This window comes from Pelophylax lessonae (assembly GCF_965119305.1).
Source record: "Pelophylax lessonae genome assembly, chromosome: 6".
Lineage (NCBI taxonomy): Eukaryota > Metazoa > Chordata > Amphibia > Anura > Ranidae > Pelophylax > Pelophylax lessonae.
This window is the reverse complement of record NC_138773.1, coordinates 2,096,435-2,121,335: the sequence shown is the minus strand read 5'-3', so window position 1 is coordinate 2,121,335 and position 24,901 is coordinate 2,096,435. Positions and strand designations below refer to the sequence as shown.

The window sequence follows — 24,901 nt, the reverse complement described above, 5'->3', positions numbered from 1 at the left end:
TGCTTCTCTATGGTGCTCGTCAACCTAGGGACAGTGCTTCTCTATGGTGCTCATCAACCTAGGGACAGTGCTTCTCTATGGTGCTCATCAACCTAGGGACAGTGCTTCTCTATGGTGCTCCTCAACCTAGGGACAGTGCTTCTCAACCTCGGGACAGTGCTTCTCTATGGTGCTCCTCAACCTAGGGACAGTGCTTCTCAACCTCGGGCCAGTGCTTCTCTATGGTGCTCCTCAACCTCGGGCCAGTGCTTCTCTATGGTGCTCCTCAACCTCGGGCCAGTGCTTCTCTATGGTGCTCCTCAACCTCGGGCCAGTGCTTCTCTATGGTGCTCCTCAACCTCGGGCCATTGCTCCTCTATGGTGCTCCTCAACCTCGGGGGGCAGTACTTCTCTATGGTGCTCATCAACCTCGGGGGCAGAGCATCTCTATGGTGCTCGTCAACCTCGGGGGCAGAGCTTCTCTATGGTGCTCGTCAACCTCGGGGGCAGAGCTTCTCTATGGTGCTCGTCAACCTCGGGGGCAGAGCTTCTCTATGGTGCTCGTCAACCTCAGGGGGCAGAGCTTCTCTATGGTGCTCGTCAACCTCAGGGGGCAGAGCTTCTCTATGGTGCTCGTCAACCTCAGGGGGCAGAGCTTCTCTATGGTGCTCGTCAACCTCGGGGGCAGAGCTTCTCTATGGTGCTCGTCAACCTCGGGGGCAGAGCTTCTCTATGGTGCTCGTCAACCTCAGGGGCAGTGCTTCTCTATGATGCTCGTCAACCTCGGGGGCAGAGCTTCTCTATGGTGCTCGTCAACCTCGGGGGCAGAGCTTCTCTATGGTGCTCGTCAACCTCGGGGGCAGAGCTTCTCTATGGTGCTCGTCAACCTCAGGGGCAGAGCTTCTCTATGGTGCTCGTCAACCTCGGGGGCAGTGCTTCTCTATGGTGCTCGTCAACCTCAGGGGCAGTGCTTCTCTATGGTGCTCATCAACCTAGGGACAGTGCTTCTCAACCTCGGGCCAGTGCTTCTCTATGGTGCTCCTCAACCTCGGGCCAGTGCTTCTCTATGGTGCTCCTCAACCTCGGGCCAGTGCTTCTCTATAGTGCTCCTCAACCTAGGACCAGTGCTTCTCTATGGTGCTCCTCAACCTAGGGCCAGTGCTTCTCTATGGTGCTCCTCAACCTCGGGCCAGTGCTTCTCTATGGTGCTCCTCAACCTCGGGCCAGTGCTTCTCTATGGTGCTCCTCAACCTCGGGCCAGTGCTTCTCTATGGTGCTCCTCAACCTCGGGCCAGTGCTTCTCTATGGTGCTCCTCAACCTCGGGCCAGTGCTTCTCTATGGTGCTCCTCAACCTCGGGCCAGTGCTTCTCTATGGTGCTCCTCAACCTCGGGCCAGTGCTTCTCTATGGTGCTCCTCAACCTCGGGCCAGTGCTTCTCTATGGTGCTCCTCAACCTCGGGCCATTGCTCCTCTATGGTGCTCGTCAACCTCGGGGGCAGTGCTTTTCTATGGTGCTCGTCAACCTCGGGGGCAGAGCTTCTCTATGGTGCTTGTCAACCTCTGGGGGCAGTGCTTCTCTATGGTGCTCGTCAACCTCGGGGGCAGTGCTTTTCTATGGTGCTCGTCAACCTCGGGGGCAGTGCTTCTCTATGGTGCTCGTCAACCTCTGGGGACAGTGCTTCTCTATGGTGCTCGTCAACCTCGGGGGCAGAGCTTCTCTATGGTGCTCGTCAACCTAGGGCCAGTGCTTCTCTATGGTGCCCATCAACCTAGGGCCAGTGCTTCTCTATGGTGCCCATCAACCTAGGGCCAGTGCTTCTCTATGGTACACAAATAGAGCTTTCTTTTGGTAATATTTATTCAACTCTGCGGTTTTTATTTTTTTGCACTAGAAAAGAACTGACCATTAAAAAAAACAAAAAAAAAAAAAACCAACACCCAACAATAACTCATTGAGAGCTGAGGACTCAGTCATTAAGGACACCACGAGCGGCTTTCCAGCCCGGCTCCTTACCAACCAGCTTATACTGCGCCCGACTGGGCAAAGCTTGCAAACACCCTGCAAATTCGGGTATTCCCCAAACAAGGAGAACAGCCAACGTTCGGCCTGAACTCATGCTTGGCCGAACTGTTTGCCAAACTTGGGTGGTTAAACATCTAGGGTGACCAAATGTGTGCCTAGCCCCCGTTTATGGGTACGGCGTGCCTAGCCCCCGTTTATGGGGACGCCGTGCCTAGACCCCCGTTTATGGGGACGCCGTGCCTAGACCCCCGTTTATGGGGACGCCGTGCCTAGACCCCCGTTTATGGGGACAGAGTGCCTAGCCCCCCCGTTTATGGGGACAGAGTGCCTAGCCCCCCGTTTATGGGGACAGAGTGCCTAGCCCCCCGTTTATGGGGACAGAGTGCCTAGCCCCCCCGTTTATGGGGACAGAGTGCCTAGCCCCCGTTTATGGGTACTGCGTGCCTAGCCCCCCGTTTATGGGGACAGAGTGCCTAGCCCCCCGTTTATGGGGACAGAGTGCCTAGCCCCCCCGTTTATGGGGACAGAGTGCCCAGACCCCCGTTTATGGGGACAGAGTGCCCAGACCCCCGTTTATGGGGACAGAGTGCCCAGACCCCCGTTTATGGGGACAGAGTGCCCAGACCCCCGTTTATGGGGACAGAGTGCCCAGACCCCCGTTTATGGGGACAGAGTGCCCAGACCCCCGTTTATGGGGACAGAGTGCCTAGCCCCCGTTTATGGGGACAGAGTGCCTAGCCCCCGTTTATGGGGACAGAGTGCCTAGCCCCCGTTTATGGGGACAGAGTGCCTAGCCCCCGTTTATGGGGACAGAGTGCCTAGCCCCCCCGTTTATGGGGACAGAGTGCCCAGACCCCCGTTTATGGGGACAGAGTGCCCAGACCCCCGTTTATGGGGACAGAGTGCCTAGCCCCCCGTTTATGGGGACAGAGTGCCCAGCCCCCCGTTTATGGGGACAGAGTGCCTAGCCCCCCCGTTTATGGGGACAGAGTGCCTAGCCCCCCCGTTTATGGGGACAGAGTGCCCAGACCCCCGTTTATGGGGACAGAGTGCCCAGACCCCCGTTTATGGGGACAGAGTGCCCAGACCCCCGTTTATGGGGACAGAGTGCCCAGACCCCCGTTTATGGGGACAGAGTGCCCAGACCCCCGTTTATGGGGACAGAGTGCCTAGCCCCCGTTTATGGGGACAGAGTGCCTAGCCCCCGTTTATGGGGACAGAGTGCCTAGCCCCCCCGTTTATGGGGACAGAGTGCCTAGCCCCCCCGTTTATGGGGACAGAGTGCCTAGCCCCCCGTTTATGGGGACAGAGTGCCTAGCCCCCCGTTTATGGGGACAGAGTGCCCAGACCCCCGTTTATGGGGACAGAGTGCCCAGACCCCCGTTTATGGGGACAGAGTGCCTAGCCCCCCGTTTATGGGGACAGAGTGCCTAGCCCCCGTTTATGGGGACAGAGTGCCTAGCCCCCGTTTATGGGTACTGCGTGCCTAGCCCCCCGTTTATGGGGACAGAGTGCCTAGCCCCCCGTTTATGGGGACAGAGTGCCTAGCCCCCCCGTTTATGGGGACAGAGTGCCCAGACCCCCGTTTATGGGGACAGAGTGCCCAGACCCCCGTTTATGGGGACAGAGTGCCCAGACCCCCGTTTATGGGGACAGAGTGCCCAGACCCCCGTTTATGGGGACAGAGTGCCCAGACCCCCGTTTATGGGGACAGAGTGCCCAGACCCCCGTTTATGGGGACAGAGTGCCTAGCCCCCGTTTATGGGGACAGAGTGCCTAGCCCCCGTTTATGGGGACAGAGTGCCTAGCCCCCGTTTATGGGGACAGAGTGCCTAGCCCCCGTTTATGGGGACAGAGTGCCTAGCCCCCCCGTTTATGGGGACAGAGTGCCCAGACCCCCGTTTATGGGGACAGAGTGCCCAGACCCCCGTTTATGGGGACAGAGTGCCTAGCCCCCCGTTTATGGGGACAGAGTGCCCAGCCCCCCGTTTATGGGGACAGAGTGCCTAGCCCCCCCGTTTATGGGGACAGAGTGCCTAGCCCCCCCGTTTATGGGGACAGAGTGCCCAGACCCCCGTTTATGGGGACAGAGTGCCCAGACCCCCGTTTATGGGGACAGAGTGCCCAGACCCCCGTTTATGGGGACAGAGTGCCCAGACCCCCGTTTATGGGGACAGAGTGCCCAGACCCCCGTTTATGGGGACAGAGTGCCCAGACCCCCGTTTATGGGGACAGAGTGCCTAGCCCCCGTTTATGGGGACAGAGTGCCTAGCCCCCGTTTATGGGGACAGAGTGCCTAGCCCCCCCGTTTATGGGGACAGAGTGCCTAGCCCCCCCGTTTATGGGGACAGAGTGCCTAGCCCCCCGTTTATGGGGACAGAGTGCCTAGCCCCCCGTTTATGGGGACAGAGTGCCCAGACCCCCGTTTATGGGGACAGAGTGCCCAGACCCCCGTTTATGGGGACAGAGTGCCTAGCCCCCCGTTTATGGGGACAGAGTGCCTAGCCCCCGTTTATGGGTACTGCGTGCCTAGCCCCCGTTTATGGGGACAGAGTGCCTAGCCCCCCGTTTATGGGGACAGAGTGCCTAGCCCCCCGTTTATGGGGACAGAGTGCCCAGACCCCCGTTTATGGGGACAGAGTGCCCAGACCCCCGTTTATGGGGACAGAGTGCCTAGCCCCCCGTTTATGGGGACAGAGTGCCCAGACCCCCGTTTATGGGGACAGAGTGCCTAGCCCCCCGTTTATGGGGACAGAGTGCCCAGACCCCCGTTTATGGGGACAGAGTGCCCAGCCCCCCGTTTATGGGGACAGAGTGCCTAGCCCCCCGTTTATGGGGACAGAGTGCCCAGACCCCCGTTTATGGGGACAGAGTGCCCAGGCCCCCGTTTATGGGTACTGTGTGCCTAGCCCCCGTTTATGGGGACAGAGTGCCTGGGGGGTGTAGACTTTTACACCCACTGTAGCGGAATACATAACCTATGAATAGAGGAGATTATTTATTCTTTTATTGGAAGTTTATAATAATTCGCAGACTTTTCCCACACATGGAGAATATCTGCAGATTATTTATTGGAAATATTTTTATATTGAATTATTAAAAATGGATCATCAATATTCTATCTTGTGTCAGTTCTGATCAATAGGAGGGGGATTATTGATCATCTATAGGAGGGGGGTGTCAGAGTTTGGGGGATTATTGATCATCTATAGGAGGGGTGTCAGAGTTGGGGGTGATTATTGAGCATCTATAGGGGGGGGGGTGTCAGAGTTTGGGGGGATTATTGATCATCTATAGGAGGGGTGTCAGAGTTTGGGGGGATTATTGATCATCTATAGGAGGGGTGTCAGAGTTTGGGGGGATTATTGATCATCTATAGGAGGGGGGTGTCAGAGTTTGGGGGATTATTGATCATCTATAGGAGGGGTGTCAGAGTTTGGGGGGATTATTGATCATCTATAGGAGGGGTGTCAGAGTTGGGGGTGATTATTGATCATCTATAGGAGGGGTGTCAGAGTTTGGGGGGATTATTGATCATCTATAGGGGGGGTGTCAGAGTTTGGGGGATTATTGATCATCTATAGGGGGGGGTGTCAGGGTTGGGGGTGATTATTGATCATCTATAGGAGGGGTGTCAGAGTTTGGGGGGATTATTGATCATCTATAGGAGGGGTGTCAGAGTTTGGGGGGATTATTGATCATCTATAGGAGGGGTGTCAGAGTTTGGGGGGATTATTGATCATCTATAGGAGGGGTGTCAGAGTTGGGGGTGATTATTGATCATCTATAGGAGAGGTGTCAGGGTTGGGGGTGATTATTGATCATCTATAGGGGGGGGGGGTGTCAGAGTTTGGGGGGATTATTGATCATCTATAGGGGGGGGGGGGTGTCAGAGTTTGGGGGGATTATTGGTCATCTATAGGAGGGGTGTCAGGGTTGGGGTGATTATTGATCATCTATAGGAGGGGGGTGTCAGGGTTGGGGGTGATTATTGATCATCTATAGGAGGGGTGTCAGAGTTTGGGGGATTATTGATCATCTATAGGGGGGTGTCAGGGTTGGGGGTGATTATTGATCATCTATAGGAGGGTGTGAGAGTTTGGGGGGGAGGGGTGACAGAGTTCGGAATGAAGTGATAATGGGGGAGGGGTGACACTCACCATAGAGGCCCGGGACTCGTTATTCGCTCTCTCTCTCGGTGTCTCCGGTGTCCCCCGTTCCGTGTCTCTCACTTCCGGTCTCTCTGAGGTAAATTTGGCGCTAAAACTTCTCAGCTACAGCGATGAGGCGGATCAGTGACGCTCCGTCTCCGCCCACCCCGTCACTATGGAGACGCTACCATCTCTCTCTCGCTCCGCCCTCAGTCGGACAGTTTTCCCCGCCCCGGAAGTGGGAGGCTCTGGGCGGAAGAAGCCACACACAAGATGGCGGTGAGTGTAGGGGGCGGGGCGCGGTGCATGCCGGGAAGGAGGTCGCAGTGCGGACACAGCACAGGAGGCTGACGGGTGGTGAGGCCGCTGTACCGCCGCCGGGATGGTGAGAGACTATAGCGGGTCTACCGAGAGCCTCACCGGCCGGGTAGAGGGATCCCCCCGGGGGGAGGGGTTATCGCACACACCGAGAATACCGAGGAATCCTCCCCCCCGCCAACCACAACATGGCGGACCGGCCCGGGGGAGGGGGGAACCGGACCGGGGCTGTGTGTATGGGGGAGGGGGGACTGTCCCGGGATTACCGGAGGAGAGGAATGGGAGGGGGGCCCTTCATACCGAACACCCCGGATCCCCCAATACCGCCAACCACAAGATGGCTCCTCAGGAGGAGGAGGGGGGATGGTTACCAGGGGAGACCGGCCTTCACTTCCGGGGAGGAGCCCCTTCCCTGGGGGGAGGAGTCTGATTGCTGAGTGGGACTCTCTCCCTCTATATATATATATATATATACTGTATATATAATGTGGGGGGAGGAGTTATAATGCAGGGAGGTTGCTGTGCTGAATTGGGGGAAGTGACCTGCTGGGGGAGGGGTGTTTGAGGTGATGTAACGTACTGGGGGAGGAGGGGTTCGGGGAAGTAACATATTGGGGGGGATGTAACATAGGGTGGGGGGGGGTTGAGGGGATGTAATGGAGGAGGGGGGTATGTAACGTATGTGGGGGGGGTTCAAGGGGATGTACCGGGGGGTATGTAACTTAAGGAGTGCAAGGGGGGGGGGGTGTTTGAGGTGATGTAATGTACTGGGGGAGGAGGGGGTTCAGGAGATGTATCGGGGGGTGTAAGGTGTGTGGGGGGGGTGGTTCGGGGGGGATGTAGCGTACTGGGGAGGGGGGGTTTAGGGGATGTAGTGTACCTGGTGGTATGTAACGTAAGGAGTGCATGTGGGGGGGGTGGTGGTTTGAGGTGATGTAAGGTATTGGGGAGGGGGGGTTCAGGAGATGTATCGGGGGGTGTAAGGTATGTGGGGGGGGTGGTTCGGGGGATGTAACGTACTGGGGAGGGGGGGTGTAAGGTATGTGGGGGGGGGTGGTTCAGGGGGATGTAACGTACTGGGGAGGGGGGGTTCAGGAGATGTATCGGGGGGGTGTAAGGTATGGGGGGGGGTTCAGGAGATGTATCGGGGGGGTGTAAGGTATGGGGGGGGGTTCAGGAGATGTATCGGGGGGGTGTAAGGTATGGGGGGGGGTGGTTCAGGAGATGTATCGGGGGGGTGGAAGGTATGTGGGGGGGTGGTTCGGGGGATGTAACGTACTGGGGAGGGGGGGGGTTCAGGAGATGTATCGGGGGGGTGGAAGGTATGTGGGGGGGGGTGGTTTGGGGGGATGTAGTGTACCGGGGGGGGGATGTAACGTACTGGGGAGGGGGGGGTTCAGGGGATGTATCGGGGGGGTGTAAGGTATGTGGGGGGGGGGTGGTTCGGGGGGATGTAGTGTACCGGGGGGGATGTAACGTACTGGGGAGGGGGGGTTCAGGGGATGTATCGGGGGGGTGTAAGGTATGTGGGGGGGGGTGGTTCGGGGGGATGTAGTGTACCGGGGGGGGATGTAACGTACTGGGGAGGGGGGGGTTCAGGGGATGTATCGGGGGGGTGTAAGGTATGTGGGGGGGGTGGTTCGGGGGGATGTAGTGTACCGGGGGGGATGTAACGTACTGGGGAGGGGGGGTTCAGGGGATGTATCGGGGGGGTGTAAGGTATGGGGGGGGGTGGTTCGGGGGGATGTAGTGTACCGGGGGGGGGGGATGTAACGTAAGGAGTCATGTCTGGCAGCACTTTTTTGTTTGCGGGTCCCTGAGGAGTATCGGGGGAAGTTTATCTTCCTTGCACCCTTAGTGGGTTCCCATCTCTCCTGTGTAGATCCATGGCCTGGCTGCCATTTCTCTGCCTGCTCTTGGAGCCGTGTCCTTCGGCACTCTTTGTTCCCCTTTGTCCTGCGTTCTCCAGTACATACAAAGGTCTCTATAAATCCTCAGAGGCCCCCAGGGTGTTACCTTTTATTAGCGAGTTTGGATGCCCCTTTAATCACAAAGGCTTTAAGGGGCAGAGATGCCGACCCCTCCCATGTGGACAGGTTGGTCTTTTACCCATCCTTTGTGTTTTTGGTTTTCTTGACCCGGTTCTTCCCTATGGATTGTCCCCAATGTCTGACAACCTGGTAATCAGAGACAGTCCTGCCCATGTGGAGTTCTTCCTCTCTGGCTGTGACTTTTCCATTCCGGTGTTCCGTGAGAATTACCTACCCCGTGAGAATTACCTACCCCTCGTCACTTCCGGCCATAAAGAGCTGAGCAGCGCAGCAGTGCGCATGCTCAGAGCCCCGGATACGTGATGGAAGAATAGAGGAGCTTACTAGTGCGCAAGCGCACTAGTATGAAACGCTCACGGTGTACCGTGAGAAAAACCTACCGACGCGGCGCTTACATAAAACAGCTGTGCGGCACTACGAATCATCTCCGCTCCTGTCCCGGCCACTTCCCTGCTCTCGGCAAGTAAATATAAAAGCGGCTTTCGGCTCCGTGATTTATCTTTTCATACAGCCGCTGCCGCTTTTATATTTACTATCCGAGATCAGGGAAGTGACAGTGACAGGAGCGGAGATGATTTGTATTGCAGCCCAGCTGTTTTAATGTACCCGCTGCATTACATACAGTGCCGAGTACCGGAAGTGACGAGGGGTAGGTTTTTCTCACGGGTAGGTAATTCTCACGGAACACCGGTTTGAAGCATTTGGTTGGTTCTTTTTATGCTCTCCCCTTGGCTGTGTTGGTACGTTCCCCTACCCTATCCTTCTCAGCCCCTTCAGATTTGGATTTTGGCCCATCGGGGATTCTGGGTTGTAGCCTGTAGTGTTTATTTTTGTGTTGCCTCTTCCTAGTTGGACTGCTATTCGATCGAGAAGTAAACTCTAAGATTTATGTTCTTACCGTAAAATCCATTTCTTGTTGTCCATTGTGGAAGACGAGTCCCATCACTTTCTGTTCACACGCTTGCTGCTCTTTTCCCAAAAACTGAAGCATGCTGGGTAGAGGAGGGAGGGGTTATACTGGGGATTGGCTTAGGATCTTTCCATTTGCCAGTGTCCACCCTCCGGCAGGCTGTAATATAACCTGACTGTATCTGAATTCCCCCTAGAGAGATTTTATGGCACCTACAGAAATCTCTATAATGTGGTGATATAGATAGAGATATATATATATATATTAGAGCTGCACGATTAATCGTATGAAAATCGCGATCTCGATTCACCCCTCCTGACGATCTAACCCTGAGATTTGCTCGATTCTTTGCATAGCAGAGAGAACAGCTGTGGGAAAAAAAAAAAAGCCTCCCGGCAAATGGCTATCAGCAAAGTCTCCCAGTAACTATAAACAAAATGATTACATTGTATCTTTTCCTTCCCTCTGCCAGGGAGAAAGGAAGTTTAACCTCTTAAAGACTGGATCTTTTTCTGACATTTGTTGCTTGCAAGTTAAAATCAGTTTTTTTTGCTAGAAAAGTACTTAGAACCCCCAAACATTTTATATATTACCCTACAGAATAAAATGGCGATTGTTGTAATATTTTATGTCACACTGTATTTGCACAGCAGTCTTTCAAACGCAATTAATAGACTTTAATGAATAAAAAAAAAACGTAACAGTAAAGTTATCCCAATTTTTTTTTGTTACACAGAGAATCGTGATCTTTATTCCAAGCTAAAAAATCGTGATTCTCATTTCGGCCAGAATCGTGCAGCTCTAATATATATATATGGCTTTTTTTCAGCGGGAACGCGGGGGAACGCAGTTCCGGCACCTCCAGAGCTGAATGTATGTAATGGCAAGGGGTGCTGGGGTGTGCTGGAGGGTCTATTGATGCTGGCTAATAGGGAATCTATTGCTGCTGGAGGGGATCTATTTTTGCAGAGGATGGGGGTCTATTGTTGCTGGGGAGGTCTTCTGTTGCTCATAGGGATTTATGGTTGCTGGGGTGGGTCTTTTGTTGCTGGTTGGTCAGTTGTTGCTGGAAGGGATTTATTGTTGAGGGAGGGGTCTTTGTCACTGGCTGCTGGAGGGTCTATTGATGCTGGCTACTGGGGAATCTAGTGTTGCTGGAGGGGATCTATTTGTTGCTGGAGGGGATCTATTTGCTGCTGGAGGGGATCTATTTGCTGCTGGAGGGGATCTATTTGCGCAGAGGGTATATTGTTGCTGGGGAAGTCTGTTGTTGCTGATGGGGTATCATGTTGCAGGGAATCAATCATTGCTGGGGGGATCTACTGTTGAGGGAGGGGTCTAATGCGGCTGGCTACTGGAGAGTCTATTGATGCTACATTGTTGCAGGTGTGGATCTATTGTCGCTGGGGTGTCCATTGTTTCTAGATCTATTATATTGCCTTTCTTGTTATCGTTAATTCTCTAAAAGGGGTGGTACTGGGATGTGGGTAGGAGGGGAAACCAAGGAACGGTGCTCGGGGGTGGGTAGGGGACGGAGTCAAGGGGTGACTCAGAAGGGAGGAGTTCCTGCACCTATTCTCTGAGAAAAAAAGCCCTGCATATATATATATATATATATACACACACACACACACATATAGCTTTTTTTTCAGGGGGAACGCAGTTCCGGCACCTCCAGCACTGAATGTATGTAATGGCAAGGAGTGCTGGGCTGTGCTACACTGTCTATTGATGCTGGCTGCTGAGGAACCTATTGTTGCTGGAGGGGATCTATTCCTGCAGGAGGATTTATTGCTGCGGGGGATCTATTGTTGCTGGGGTGGGTCTTGTGTTGCTGAGGGGGTCACAGTTGTTGCTGGGAGGGATCTACTGTTTAGGCAGCAGTCTATTGATGCTGGCTGCTGGGAGATCTGTTGTTGCTGCTGGGGGCCCATTGTTTCTGGCTGGATCTATTGTTGCTGGGGATCTATTGTTGTTGGCTGCATGGGATCTATGTTACTGTTTTTTTTGTTTATCATTAACAAATTCTATACAAATTACTTAGTATTACAAATGTTACTTTGTTCTGTATTTTCTAAAAGGGATGGTACTGGGAGGTGGGTAGTGGGTGGAACCAAGGAACTGTTCACGGAGGTAGGTAGGGGCGGAGACAGGGGATAAGTCCAAAAGAGGGAGTTCCTGCACCTATTCTCTGAGAAAAAAAAGCTACACACACACATCTGCCTCTGCATTACAGTTGCCCTCAAAGTGCCTATTGTATTTGTCAGACTAGATTTTAAGAGCCCTCCCAGCTTACATTAGATGTCAGAGCCCCCTCACCATCAGAAGTCGCCTCCCCCCCCCCAACTCTCCCTAACATCAGTGCACCCCTCTTACCTTGTACTGCTGCGGGGAAGACGCTGGGGGCAGAGCTGTGAAACCAAGTGCAGTTTCTGGAGGAGGACCAGGAGAGGGAGAAATGAGGGGGTTCTGTGGCTGCACAGAAAGGTGCAGGATCTGTAGGAGGAGCTCATTCCTCCTCTCTGCGGCTGACTACTGAGACGAGGTGAGGGGGAGAGGTGAGGGCCTCCTGGCTTTGGCTCTCGGGCCTTGTTTGAGACGTGATGTAGAGTCTGAGCTGCTCCAGCTGTCCTCTGTATATCCTCCATCATCTATGAATGTTGTATTTCCTCTCTTTACAGGATGTTTTTTTGATGATCCGTCATGGCAAGACCACAATCTTCACCGACGCCAAGGAGAACACCACAGTGTATGAGCTAAAGAGAATTGTGGAAGGAATCTTAAAGCGAGCTCCTGAAGACCAGAGATTGTACAAGGTGGGAGATGGTCCTCCTCCAGCCTCTTCCTATCTCTGACCTTATCTCCTCCATTCTCACCTTGCTTTCCTCTCTTATAGGATGACCAGCTCCTAGATGATAATAAAAGCCTGGGCGACTGTGGCTTCACCAGTCAGACCGCACGGCCTCAGGCTCCAGCCACAGTCGGATTAGCTTTCCGCTGCTCGGGTGAGTAGAGCTCCTCAGATGTAAAATGTTCTCCAATGGCTCCACCCTAACGTTTGTCTCTGTTTCCAGGTGACTCCTTCGAGCCCCTCCGAATAGAGCCCTTCTCCAGCCCGCCTGAGCTTCCCGATGTCATGAAACCGCAGGAGACGAGTGGCAGTGCTAATGAACAGGCTGTGCAGTGAATTATGGGAGCTCTGTGCTAGCCCCTCCCATCTTCCATGTATCCCCCACCCTGTCGGATGAGGCCACAGTTTCTGCTTAGCAATGTTTGGGGTTTCCTCCGACCAGCCAAGGGGTTCAAACATCCTTTTCCCCCTTCCTATCCAACCCCCATGCTTCTCCTCTAGTCCCCCTCCCCCTCATTCACCGTGACCCCACCCTCCCAAAAGGCTTCTCTCCCCTCCATGTCACCTTCCTGGCTGCGCACACTCTCTATTGTGTTTTTGGGGTTCGGGTTGGTCTTGTATTGGTTTTGTTTTATTTTATTTTTTAAACACAATAAATTTTGTTTGCCTGTCTCGTGGTGATTGGAGGATCCTTACTCTGTATTCTGTACTTCTGGTCCATTACCCATCTGGGGAACAGGGGGAGGTGAATGGAAGTGGGGGCCAGGCCATCTGGGTACAACTGTATGGAGTGGTGCATGAACAGGGATGGGGAAAACCTGAATGGGGGGGGGTTCGGGCCATCTGAAGGATGACTGAATGGCGTGGTGTATGGTGGGGGGGTTCTTTCTGCCACCCAAGGGACATCTGAATGGAGTGTGTGGGTGGTCTTTCTGCCACTTGAGGTCCAGTGGAATGGAGTGGTGTATGGATGAGGGGGGGAGTTCTTTCTGCCACCCGAGGGACATCTGAATGGAGTGTATGGATAGGGGGTGGGTGGTCTTTCTGCCACCTGAATTCCAACTGAATGGAGTGGTGTATAGGGGGGGTTCTTTATGCCACCCAAGGGACATCTGAATGGGGTGTGTGGGTGGTCTTTCTGCCCCTTGAGGTCCAGCGGAATGGAGTGGTGTATGGATGAGGGGGGCTGTTCTTTCTGCCACCCGAGGGGACATCTGGATGGTTGGAGGGGGTGTCATTATATCTGCCACCCATGAGACCCCTGAATAGAGTGGTATATGGCTGAGGGGGTGCCACCCGAGGGACAACTGACTGGGGGGGGGGGGGGGGGGGTCCATCAGTCCATCTGCCACCCAAGGGACAACATTGATGGTATTGTACAATAACATATTTGTAAGTTTCTTATTTGTTGTTGTGAAAATTGTGCCTCAAAAGTACCATCATGTTTCCTTTTTCAAAAGATCTTTAGATGGTATGTTAGGGATGCTGCACTTTTATTGAAACCCATTTGTGGGTGGACAGGGGTGGGGGTCTAGTCCATCTGCCCCTTGGGGACAACTGAATGGAGAGGTAGATGGATAGGGGGTGTGACAAACTCACTCAGGACAGGGGCTTTTGGAGGGGACTGCAGGCTAGCCTCTTGACTACTGACTATGGGCCCTGGCTTTTGAGGGAACACTGCTCTTTGTGGGGGTGTATGTTGGGGGGACCCTTGGAGTAATGTTGTTTTGGATTCAAGTCCACATCTCACCAAGACACACAGACTCTGGGACTCTAGACCTAGGATCCATGTTAAAGGCCTAGCTGCCTATTGCCAATAGGGGACTGCACTGCACAGTCGGACTCATAGTAGATGCTAATGTCAACAGCTCAACCACCTGTCTTCCACACATTGTTGATTGTGCTAATTAACTCCCCTATTGTGGGGATGTGTTTACACTTATAATTATTGTACTTCATGAGCTTGATGATGGCAAGTCTGCTAGTTAATTAGACCAAGTTAATTAAATCACTGTAATCTCTGTTACTAGTGGGAAAGTAGAATACTGTTTGTGTTGGTTGTTCCTTAGATATGTTAATTCTGTACACAATTTCATCTGCATATGATAATGTAATCAGGCACCTGACATGGTGGGGTATATATTCGATGTGAGTTTGTTCACTAAATGTTCCAGATCTTATACAAGCTATTCTTTGCTAGTTTTGTATGAGGGCGGCTAGAATATCTGATATCTATGCTCAGACTGAAGGAAGCGGTATTCTGACGGAAGCACCTTGTGCGGTCGTGGTTCTGTTACAGGGGGCCAGTCCATCTGCCACCTGGGGGCAGCTGAATAGTGGTGGATAGGTGGGCATCAGTCCATCTGGCACCAGAGGGACAACTGAATGGACTGATGGGTCGGGGGCCAGTCCTTCCTTCCACCTGGGGGATAAATGAATGGGAGATGGGGGCCGGTCCACCTGGGGGGCATCTGAATGGAGTGGTTAATGGGGGGGGGGCAGTCTATCTGCCACCTGGGGGACAAGTGAATGTAGTAAAGTGTGACTTATGTCTTAGGAGGGGGGTTCTCACAGTAACAGCGGTTAGGCTGTGGTACGCTTGACCAAAGTAGGGGTTCTAGTAGCGGCCTTCGTTATCAGCTGAGCATTCTCAGTCATAAGGAAATAAGTCTGGACAGCTACACTTCCAAAAACCCTTTTGCTGATGTTTTATATGACAAGTGGTTGACAGATGGCGCAGGGGACAAAGAGGCAGACCTGTTTAGTGCAAGTGTTAGCACTTAGTCATTACTACGGTACCTCTTTGTCCCCTGCACCATCTGTCAACCACTTGTCAAATGAAGCTTCAATAAAAGAATTTGTGGAAGTGCAGCCGTCCAGAATTATTTCCTTTATGATATACAGCATGCGAGCTGGGCTAGCACCTGACTAGTGTTTGTTGGGAATACCTAGAGGCTCACTCACCAGCAGCGGCTTTTTTTTTGTTTCATTGAGCATTCTCAGTGTTTTGATCAAGAGGAAGAGTATCCATCCTTTTTACCATTGTTTTCTCAAAGCTCCTGGTGTGGGAGATGTCCTTTTATTTGACTTGTAGCTGCTGCTAGAATTAAGGGACAATGCCAGTCACATGAGTGTGCGATTAGATGCGGGGGACTCCATACTCAAACTATATCCAGGATGTTTAGTTTGTGTGATGACCATGGAGTGGAGGTTTCCTTCTTCAGTGAGGCTCCCTACAGTGCTGATTGGAGGTTTCCTTCTTCAGTGAGGCTTCCCTACAGTGCTGATTGGAGGTTTCCTTCTTCAGTGAGGCTTCCCTACAGTGCTGATTGGAGGTTTCCTTCTTCAGTGAGGCTCCCTACAGTGCTGATTGGAGGTTTCCTTCTTCAGTGAGGCTCCCTACAGTGCTGATTGCCGGAAAAGCTCAATTTTCTAATTTGTGGGGTTAGAGCCAATCTCTCTCTGCAGGGTAATTCTGCATTAATTGCCCCAGTGGGAGATTGTGTGTCTCCTCCCTCTGGTGATGGACATAGCATCTATACACTGGTGAATGGAGGCTTATTCTGTAGATCTATTGACTGAAAGATGGTGGGAATGGGTGCTGTAAAGATTGGAGTGGTGGGGACTGCTGCTGTGAAGATTGGCACAAAGGTGTTGTGGAGATTGGGGTAAGGGTGCAGGGAACAGGTACTGCAGAAGCTGGGGAAATGGTGTGGTGGGGATTGGCATTGCACAGATTGGGGTAATGGTGCAGTAGGGGTTGGCGCTGCAGAAACTGAAGTGATGGTGCAGTGGGGTTTGGCTATTTGGAGATAGGCGTAATGATACAGTGTAGATTGAGGTAATGGTACGATGGGGACGATCGGGATTGGCTCTGTAGTGAATTGGGTAATGGTGCAGTGGGATTGGTTCTGCAAAGATTGGGGTAATGGTGTGGTGGGAATTGGCTCGGCGGAGCTTGGGGTAATGGTGTGGTGGGGATTTGCTCTGCGAAGCTTGGGGTAATGGTGCGGTGGGGGTTGGCTCTGCAGAGATTGAGGTAATGGTACGATGGGGATTGGTTCTGCAGTGATCAGGGTAATTGCGTGGTGGGATTGGCTTTGTAGTGATTTGGGTAATGGTGCGGTGGGATTGGTTCTGCAAAGATTGGGGTAATGGTGCGGTGGGGGTTGGCTCTGCGGAGGTTGGGGTAATGATGCGGTGGGGATTGGCACTGCAGAGTTTGGGGTAATAGTGCGGTGGGGGTTGGCTGTGCGGAGGTTGGGGTAATAGTGCGGTGGGGGTTGGCTGTGCGGAGGTTGGGGTAATGATGCGGTGGGGATTGGCACTGCAGAGTTTGGGATAATAGTGCGGTGGGGGTTGGCTCTGCAGAGATTGGGGTAATGTGGTCGGATTAACTCTGCGGAGATTGGGATAATGGTGCGATGGGGGTTGGCACTGCGGATATTGGGGTAATGGTGCGGTGGGGGAGGGGATTGGTGCTGCAGGGATTAGGGTAATGGTGTGGTGGGGATTAGGTCTGCATTGTTTGGGGTAAAGGTGTGGTGGGATTGGTTCTGCGGAGATTGGTGTGGTGGGATTCGTTCTGTGGAGATTGGGGTAATGGTGCAATTTGAATTAGCTCTGCGGAGATTAGGGTAATGGTGTGGTGGGATTCGTTCTGTGGAGATTGGGGTAATAGTGCAATGGAAATTGGCTCTGCGTAGATTGGGGTAATGGTGCAATGAGAATTAGCTCTGCGTAGATTGGGGTAATGGTGCAATGAGAATTAGCTCTGCGGAGATTAGGGTAATGGTGGGGATTGGTTGTATGCCATGTGCCATATGCTATACCCTGAGCTGGGTTTTGTGATTGGATCATTGGTACAGAGAGATGGAATTGTTCTACATTAGGGCAGTGCTCTCTGGGGACCGTGATCATTTTTCATCAAGCAGAACAAAAACGCTTCTGTGTAGCTGTGGCCCTGGAGGGCCCCGCCCTCTAGTCCCTTTTTTTTTTTTTTCATAGTTCTATACTGAAACTGTTAATTAAATGTTCTGAAGTCACAGACTGCATTGACAGTACATAGTCTAGAACAGGGATGGCGAACCTTGGCACCCCAGATGTTTTGGAACTACATTTCCTATGATGCTCAACTCAACACTGCAGAGTGCATGAACATCATGGGAAATGTAGTTCCAAAACATCTGGGGTGCCAAGGTTCGCCATCACTGGTCTAGACTGACTCTTGTATAGGGGACCTTCCAGATGCCAATCTCGTAAACAGTCGCAAAGTACTTCTCTGGTCCAGAGCTACATGACCTTCATTGACTACCAACTGTTCAGGTTCATGAGTGCCCATAGCCTTGCCTTAGTACAGCTCTGTAGCTGTTGCACCACATCTACTGATGCCACCAATGCCTGCAGTCTGGAATCTTGTTGCCCACTGCTCCTAGAGGCTGTCCTGTCTTGGGAGTCTTCCTTATCTTTGTCAAAGGTGGCCAGTTTCTCTGCTTCTCTTCTGTTTACTGTTCCCTAACTCAAAGGCGACATCCACCCCATCTTGGCTCTCAAAGCACTGAATGTCTTCATTTGAGCTCAGAAAACCCATGTGGAATCCACCAGGTCTGTCATCGGCTTTCTTTCCCGGGGAGACTTTCTAGCTTTGGTGGACGTTAAGGAATTGTACCTACATGCCCCTGTCCTTCCAACACACAAGCATTTTTTATATTTTGCTGTAGGACCCTTCACTACACGGTTTGTGATACTGCCCTTCTGTCTGTTGTCTGCACCTTGGCTGGCCCTAGTTGAATGCACTCTTGTGGCAGTGGGGATTGGAACTGCAGAAATCTTCTGTTGAACATTCGGCGTGTGCTCTGCCAGACAAATGTGGCTTTGACTGCCCAGACATTAGTGGTTTGGATGGATCCTGAACCTTCAGAAATGGTTGCTGGAACTTTCACTATTTGGAGTATCTGGGTCTAATCCTGGACAAAGTACAGACTACCAAAGTGTTTTTTTTCCACAGGAGGTCATTTAAGCTCTCCCATCTTCAATTTAGTCAACTTTTTCATGATTCTTGGGGTCTGATGGTGGCCTTTTTTCGAGGCAGTCCCGTTTGCCCAGTTTCTCTTCAGACTTCTACAATGTAACATTCTGTTGTCATCAGATAATTCTGGACAGACAGATCTGTTTTGGCACGAGAACCAGTTTGTCCCAGGCTTGGTGGTTTAGAAATTGGGCTCTGAATTTGGAACTTCCTGCCTTTTTGGAAGATCCTCGCAAAGGATACCAGCCTGTCAGGCCGGGTAGGAGTTCTGGGCACCTTGCCGGTGTAGGAGACTTATTTGTTAAGCCCCGTACACACGATCAGATTATCCAAAGATCTGTCGTCCTTTTTTGTGGCATGCTAGTCTGATGTGGAAAGTGAAGAGGTTTTTTTCATACGAATGTTCCCGTACGACAGAATTCTACTTCAGAAGTGATGTCATGTGTTGGATTGCTTTGTATGTGTTCTTTCGTCTCTGAGAATGCCTAGTCTTGCACTTAAGATTTTTTCCGTCGAAATCTGTACTAATGAGACGAAAATCGGACGTTGTATTACGGACAACAAAAAATTTTATAGCCTGCACATCAGGATTTTGTCAGCCGAAAAGTCGGAGTCGGCTGTTGAAAGCACCATACTAACAAGCTGAAAATCGGCAGATCGGTCGTCGGACGAAATTTCCCTTCAGATTTTCTTATCGTCCGACGACCGATCTGCTGATTTTCGGATTGTTAGTATGGTGCTTTTTTTCGGCTGACAAAATCCTGATGTGAAGGCTATAAAATTTTTGCTGTCTGTAATACAACGTCTGATTTTTGTCTCATTAGTACAGATTTCGACGGAAAAAAATCTTAAGAGCAAGATTAGGCATTCTCAGAGATGAAAGAACGCATACAAAGCAATCCAACACATGACATTACTTCCGAAGTAGAATTCTGTCGTACGGGAAAATTCGTATGAAAAAAACCTCTTCACTTTCCACATCAGACTAGCATGCCACAAAAAACGGACGACAGCTCTTTTGATAATCTGATCATGTGTACGGGGCTTTAGTCTCTTCCCGATCATCCTCCTGGAGCTTTGAAAGATTTGGCTGTTGCTGCAGCATTGGACCATCCTGCTTGGGAGGGGTCATCAGATGTGGATTAATTTGGACAATTTGGTTTCTGCTCTGTCTATCTTGTTTTAGGGACTGTTGGCCTCTCGCTCCTAAACCATGTACAGGATGTTTCCCTATATAGCTCCCCATTTGTTCCCCGTGACTGAGGATCTGAATAGATCTTGTTCTTGATGGAAGTGTAAAATTTGCCATGCAAAGAGGGGAAAAAGTTAAAAAAAAAAATTAAATCTGCTGGTCGGCAGAGGGCAGCGTGAAGTTCTCTAGAATTTCCTGCTAGAGGGCTGCGCTGACTTTGGACTCGATAAAACACAGTGGACCAACACCAGCAGATGACACGGCTCCCCAAATCATCACTGACTGTGGAAACTTCACCCTGGACTTCATAGTCCCAAAGTCTGGACGAGGTATAGAGAGGCACAGAATCCAAGTTGCACGAGGTCCAGTGTGAAGTATCCACAGTCAGTGATGATTTGGGGAGCCGTGTCATCTGCTGGTGTTGGTCCTCTGTGTTTTATCAGGTCCAAAGTCAGCTCCGCCCTCTAGCAGGAAATTCTAGAGCTCTTCATGCTTCCCTCTGCTGACCAGCTTTATGGAGAGGCTGATTTCATTTTCCCCAGCAGGACTTGGCACCGCCCACACTGCCAAAACTACCAATACCTGATCACATGATCATGGGATCACTGTGCTTGATTGGCCAGCAAACTGGCCTGACCTAAACCCCATAGAGAATTTGTGGGGAATTGTCAAGAGGAGGATGAGAGACACCAGACCCAACAATGCAGAGGAGCTGAAGGCCGCTATCAAAGCAACCTGAGCTTCCATAACACCTCAGCAGTGCCACAGGCTGATCGCCTCCAAGCCACACCGCATTGATGCAGTAATTCATGCAAAAGGAGCCCCGACCAAGTACTGAGTGCATCCTATACTGTACATGGACAGACTTCTCCTATACTGTACATGGACAGACTTCTCCTCCTATACTGTACATGGACAGACTTCTCCTCCTATACTGTACATGGACAGACTTTTCACTAAGACAACTTTTCTGTATTAAAAATACTTTTTTTTTTTTTTTATTATTGGTCTTATGTAATATTCTAATTTTCTGAGATGCTGAATTTTGGGGCGTCACTCGCTGGAAGCCATAATCATCAAAAATAAAAGAAAGAAATGCTGGAAATCTCTCACTCTGTGTGACACATCTATAGAAAATACAGGAGGTTACCTTTCTGAATTGAATTACGGAAATAAACTAACTTTTTGATGATATTCTAATTTTATGAAACACTGTGTGTGTGTGTGTATATATATATATGTACAGTGCCTTGCGAAAGTATTCGGCCCCCTTGAACTTTGCGACCTTTTGCCACATTTCAGGCTTCAAACATAAAGATATAAAACTGTAATTTTTTGTGAAGAATCAACAACAAGTGGGACACAATCATGAAGTGGAACGAAATTTATTGGATATTTCAAACTTTGTTAACAAATAAAAATCTGAAAAATTGGATGTGCAAAATTATTCAGCCCCTTTACTTTCAGTGCAGCAAACTCTCTCCAGAAGTTCAGTGAGGATCTCTGAATGATCCAATGTTGACCTAAATGACTAATGATGATAAATAGAATCCACCTGTGTGTAATCAAGTCTCCGTATAAATGCACCTGCACTGTGATAGTCTCAGAGGTCCGTTTAAAGCACAGAGAGCATCATGAAGAACAAGGAACACACCAGGCAGGTCCGAGATACTGTTGTGGAGAAGTTTAACCACTTGCCGACCGTCGCACGACTATTTACATCGGCGGTCAGCCCCTCACAGGCAAAGCGATGTAGGGCTACGTCGCTAGCCTGTGAGGGTCTAGGGAGCGAGTGCGCACCGTCGGAGGCGCGCTCCCGCGCGGTCACGGGCCCCCCCGCGCGTGTGCCCAGCGGACCCGATGTCCGCCGGTCACTTGCGATCGTCCATTAGAGCGGGAGAAAGGCAGGCGACTAATGTAAACTGTCATTCTCCCCTGTGTATGAACAGTGATCATACGGTTCTACTATGTAGGACCGTTGATCACTGTTCCTACACCTCAAGCCACAGCCAATCACAGTTAGAATCACGCTCCTAGGGACACACATAACCCCCCATAAAAGTTAACTGCCAGTGTCATTTTACAGTAACAGTGCATATGTATAGCACTGATTACTGTAGTAATGTCACTGGTAACCCCAAAAGTGTCAAAAATGTCAGTTAGGGGTCCGATCTGTCCGCCGCAATGTCGCAGTCCCGCAAAAAAAATCGCAGATCGCCGCCATTACGCGTTAAAAAAAAACAAAAATGACAAAAATCTTTCCCTTTGTTAGTAAACGCAATAACTTTTGCGCAAACCAATCAAAATACGCTTTTTGCGTTTTTTTTTACCAAACATATGGTAAAAAAAAATTGGCCAAAAATGTTAAAAAATTTTGATTTTTACTTTGTTTCATATAAAAAAAATGTGAAAAATATTGTTATTTTTGCAAAATTGACGCTCTTTTTTTGTTTATAGCGCAAAAAGTAAAAATTGCACAGGTGATCAAATACCACCAAAATAAAGCTCTGTTTGTGGGGAAAAAAGAACGTCAAATTTGTTTAGGTACAGCGTCGCATGACCGCGTAATTGTCCGTTAAAGTCACGCAGTGCCAAATGGCAAAATAGGCCCTGGTCAGGAAGGGGGTAAAATCTTCCGGGGCTTAAGTGGTTAAAGCCGGATTTGGATACAAAAAGATTTCCCAAGCTTTAAACATCCCAAGGAACACTGTGCAAGCGATAATATTGAAATGGAAGGAGTATCAGACCACTGCAAATCTAGGAAGACCTGGCCGTCCCTCTAAACTTTCAGCTCATACAAGGAGAAGACTGATCAGAGATGCAGCCAAGAGGCCCATGATCACTCTGGATGAACTGCAGAGATCTACAGCTGAGGTGGGAGACTCTGTCCATAGGACAACAATCAGTCGTATACTGCACAAATCTGCCCTTTATGGAAGAGTGGCAAGAAGAAAGACATTTCTTAAAGATATCCATAAAAAGTGTCGTTTAAAGTTTGCCACAAGCCACCTGGGAGACACCAAACATGTGGAAGAAGGGGCTCTGCTCAGATCTAACTTTTTGGCAACAATGCAAAACGTTATGTTTGGTGTAAAAGCAACACAGCTCATCACCCTGAACTCACCATCCCCCACTGTCACACATAGTGGTGGCAGCATCATGGTTTGGGCCTGCTTTTCTTCAGCAGGGACAGGGAAGATGGTTAAAATTGATGGGAAGATGGATGGAGCCAAATACAGGATCATTCTGGAAGAAAACCTGATGAAGTCTGCAAAAGACCTGAGACTGGGACGGAGATTTGTCTTCCAACAAGACAATGATCCAAAACATAAAGCAAAATCTACAATGGAATGGTTCACAAATAAACATATCCAGGTGTTAGAATGACCAAGTCAAAGTCCAGACCTGAATCCAATCGAGAATCTGTGGAAAGAACTGAAAACTGCTGTTCACAAACGCTCTCCATCCAACCTCACTGAGCTCGAGTTGTTTTGCAAGGAGGAATGGGCAAAAATTTCAGTCTCTCGATGTGCAAAACTGATAGAGACATACCCCAAGCGACTTACAGCTGTAATCGCAGCAAAAGGTGGCGCTACAAAGTATTAACTTAAGGGGGCTGAATAATTTTGCACGCCCAATTTTTCAGTTTTTTATTTGTTAAAAAAGTTTGAAATATCCAATAAATTTAGTTCCACTTCATGATTGTGTCCCACTTGTTGATTCTTCACAAAAAATTACAGTTTTATATCTTTATGTTTGAAGCCTGAAATGTGGCAAAAGGTCGAAAAGTTCAAGGGGGCCGAATACTTTCGCAAGGCACTATATATATATATATATATATATATATATATATATATCCTGACCAGCAGGGGGCACTCTGTACACAAGGTCGGGCAGCTCCCCAGCTTTATATATTGGACTTTCGGGAATTTCTGTAGTACAGGGTGCTGATTGGCTACTCTGGGACAGAGACAATTCTGATTTCACACATCTCCATGGCCTGGTATAGAGGAATGCAGCAGAGTTGGGTCCCTGGAAGAGGCAGATCTGAGCACATCGCCCACCCCAGCTGAGACTTCCCCCCAGGTTATGGCATTAGGTGTGAGGAGACCCCAGCCAGGTCTTTGTTGTTTCCATCCAAATCCGAATAAAACCTGGAGGAGCCGGATTCCCGGAATGCCAGGTGATCACTATTACTATTAGTAGTGCAGGATTCGATCTCTGTAAGCTGCATTGTGTGTGATGGCTTTATGTCAGGTTGTACGCACACAGGTCAGGGCATGTAGCAGGGAGTGGTTGTGATTGGGTGTGGAGTCTCACGGTGTGCCAGGCTGGGGTGCTGGGTGTGCACAGTAATGCGGTCACACAGGATTTGCGCACACTGAGTGACGGGGAAAGTGATGGAATGAGAGTGAGAAAGAAGTAATGCAGGAAATCCCAGTCTGAGCCGTCTGCTACAGGTGTGTCCCCGTCTCACTGCTGCCTCGCCTGATCCTGGGACTAACATCTGTCTTCAGGGACTGACAACCAGGAGCTCCATCTGTCTTCAGAGACTGACCACTGACAACCAGGAGCTCCATCTGTCTTCAGGGACTGACCACTGACAACCAGGAGCACCATCTGTCTTCAGAGACTGACCACTGACAACCAGGAGCTCCTTCTGTCTTCAGAGACTGACCACTGACAACCAGGAGCTCCATCTGTCTTCAGGGACTGACCACTGACAACCAGGAGCACCATCTGTCTTCAGAGACTGACAACCAGGAGCTCATTCTGTCTTCAGGGACTGACAACCAGGAGCTCCTTCTGTCTTCAGGGCTGACAACCAGGAGCTCCTTCTGTCTTCAGGGACTGACAACCGGGAGCTCCTTCTGTCTTCAGGGACTGACAACCAGGAGCACATTCTGTCTTCAGGGACTGACAACCAGGAGCTCCTTCTGTCTTCAGGGCTGACAACCAGGAGCACCATCTGTCTTCAGGGGCTCACCACTGACAACAAGCAACACCATCTATCTTCAGGGACTGGCCGCTGACAACCAGGAGCACCATCTGCCTTCAGGGACTGACAACCAGGAGCACCATCTGTCTTCAAGAGCTCCATCCTTCACCAGAAGCTTCCATGTCCCCCTGAGAACCTTCAACTTCTTGTTATGATGTCCGTTTGACCACCATCCATCTTCCAGGACTGACATTTTCCTTGGACACCTAACTGGTCTTGAGCCCAGCCCCTAATGACTACCATCAGTCCAGCACCTCCCAGGACAATTGTGGATGAGGACCGATCTCCAGGAATACGGTTTTCCTCTGTCACTTTCTGTGGTTTCTGTTCCAGAAGCTCCTCTGCCTCTTTCTTCAGGAGCTCCATCCTTCACCAGAAGCTTCCATGTCCCCCTGAGA

At 50.7% G+C, this 24,901-nt stretch overlaps 1 protein-coding gene and 1 long non-coding RNA gene across 2 annotated transcripts; one reads left to right on the top strand and one right to left on the bottom strand.

The window, feature by feature from the left end:
- Positions 1-6,409: 6,409 nt before the first annotated feature.
- ELOB (elongin B) lies at positions 6,410-12,961 on the top strand. Its single transcript, XM_082262444.1, has 4 exons — positions 6,410-6,539; positions 12,115-12,249; positions 12,330-12,438; positions 12,508-12,961. Exons 1-4 carry the CDS (start codon positions 6,537-6,539, stop codon positions 12,618-12,620), a joined length of 360 nt encoding a protein of 119 aa, XP_082118570.1. The 5' UTR covers positions 6,410-6,536; the 3' UTR covers positions 12,621-12,961.
- A 10,961-nt stretch (positions 12,962-23,922) lies between these two features.
- LOC309559105 lies at positions 23,923-24,589 on the bottom strand. Its single transcript, XR_014225446.1, has 3 exons — positions 24,471-24,589; positions 24,361-24,438; positions 23,923-23,980 (listed from the first exon to the last, which is right to left on the bottom strand). It is a non-coding gene; the product is annotated as an uncharacterized lncRNA (long non-coding RNA).
- Between the last annotated feature and the right edge of the window lie 312 nt (positions 24,590-24,901).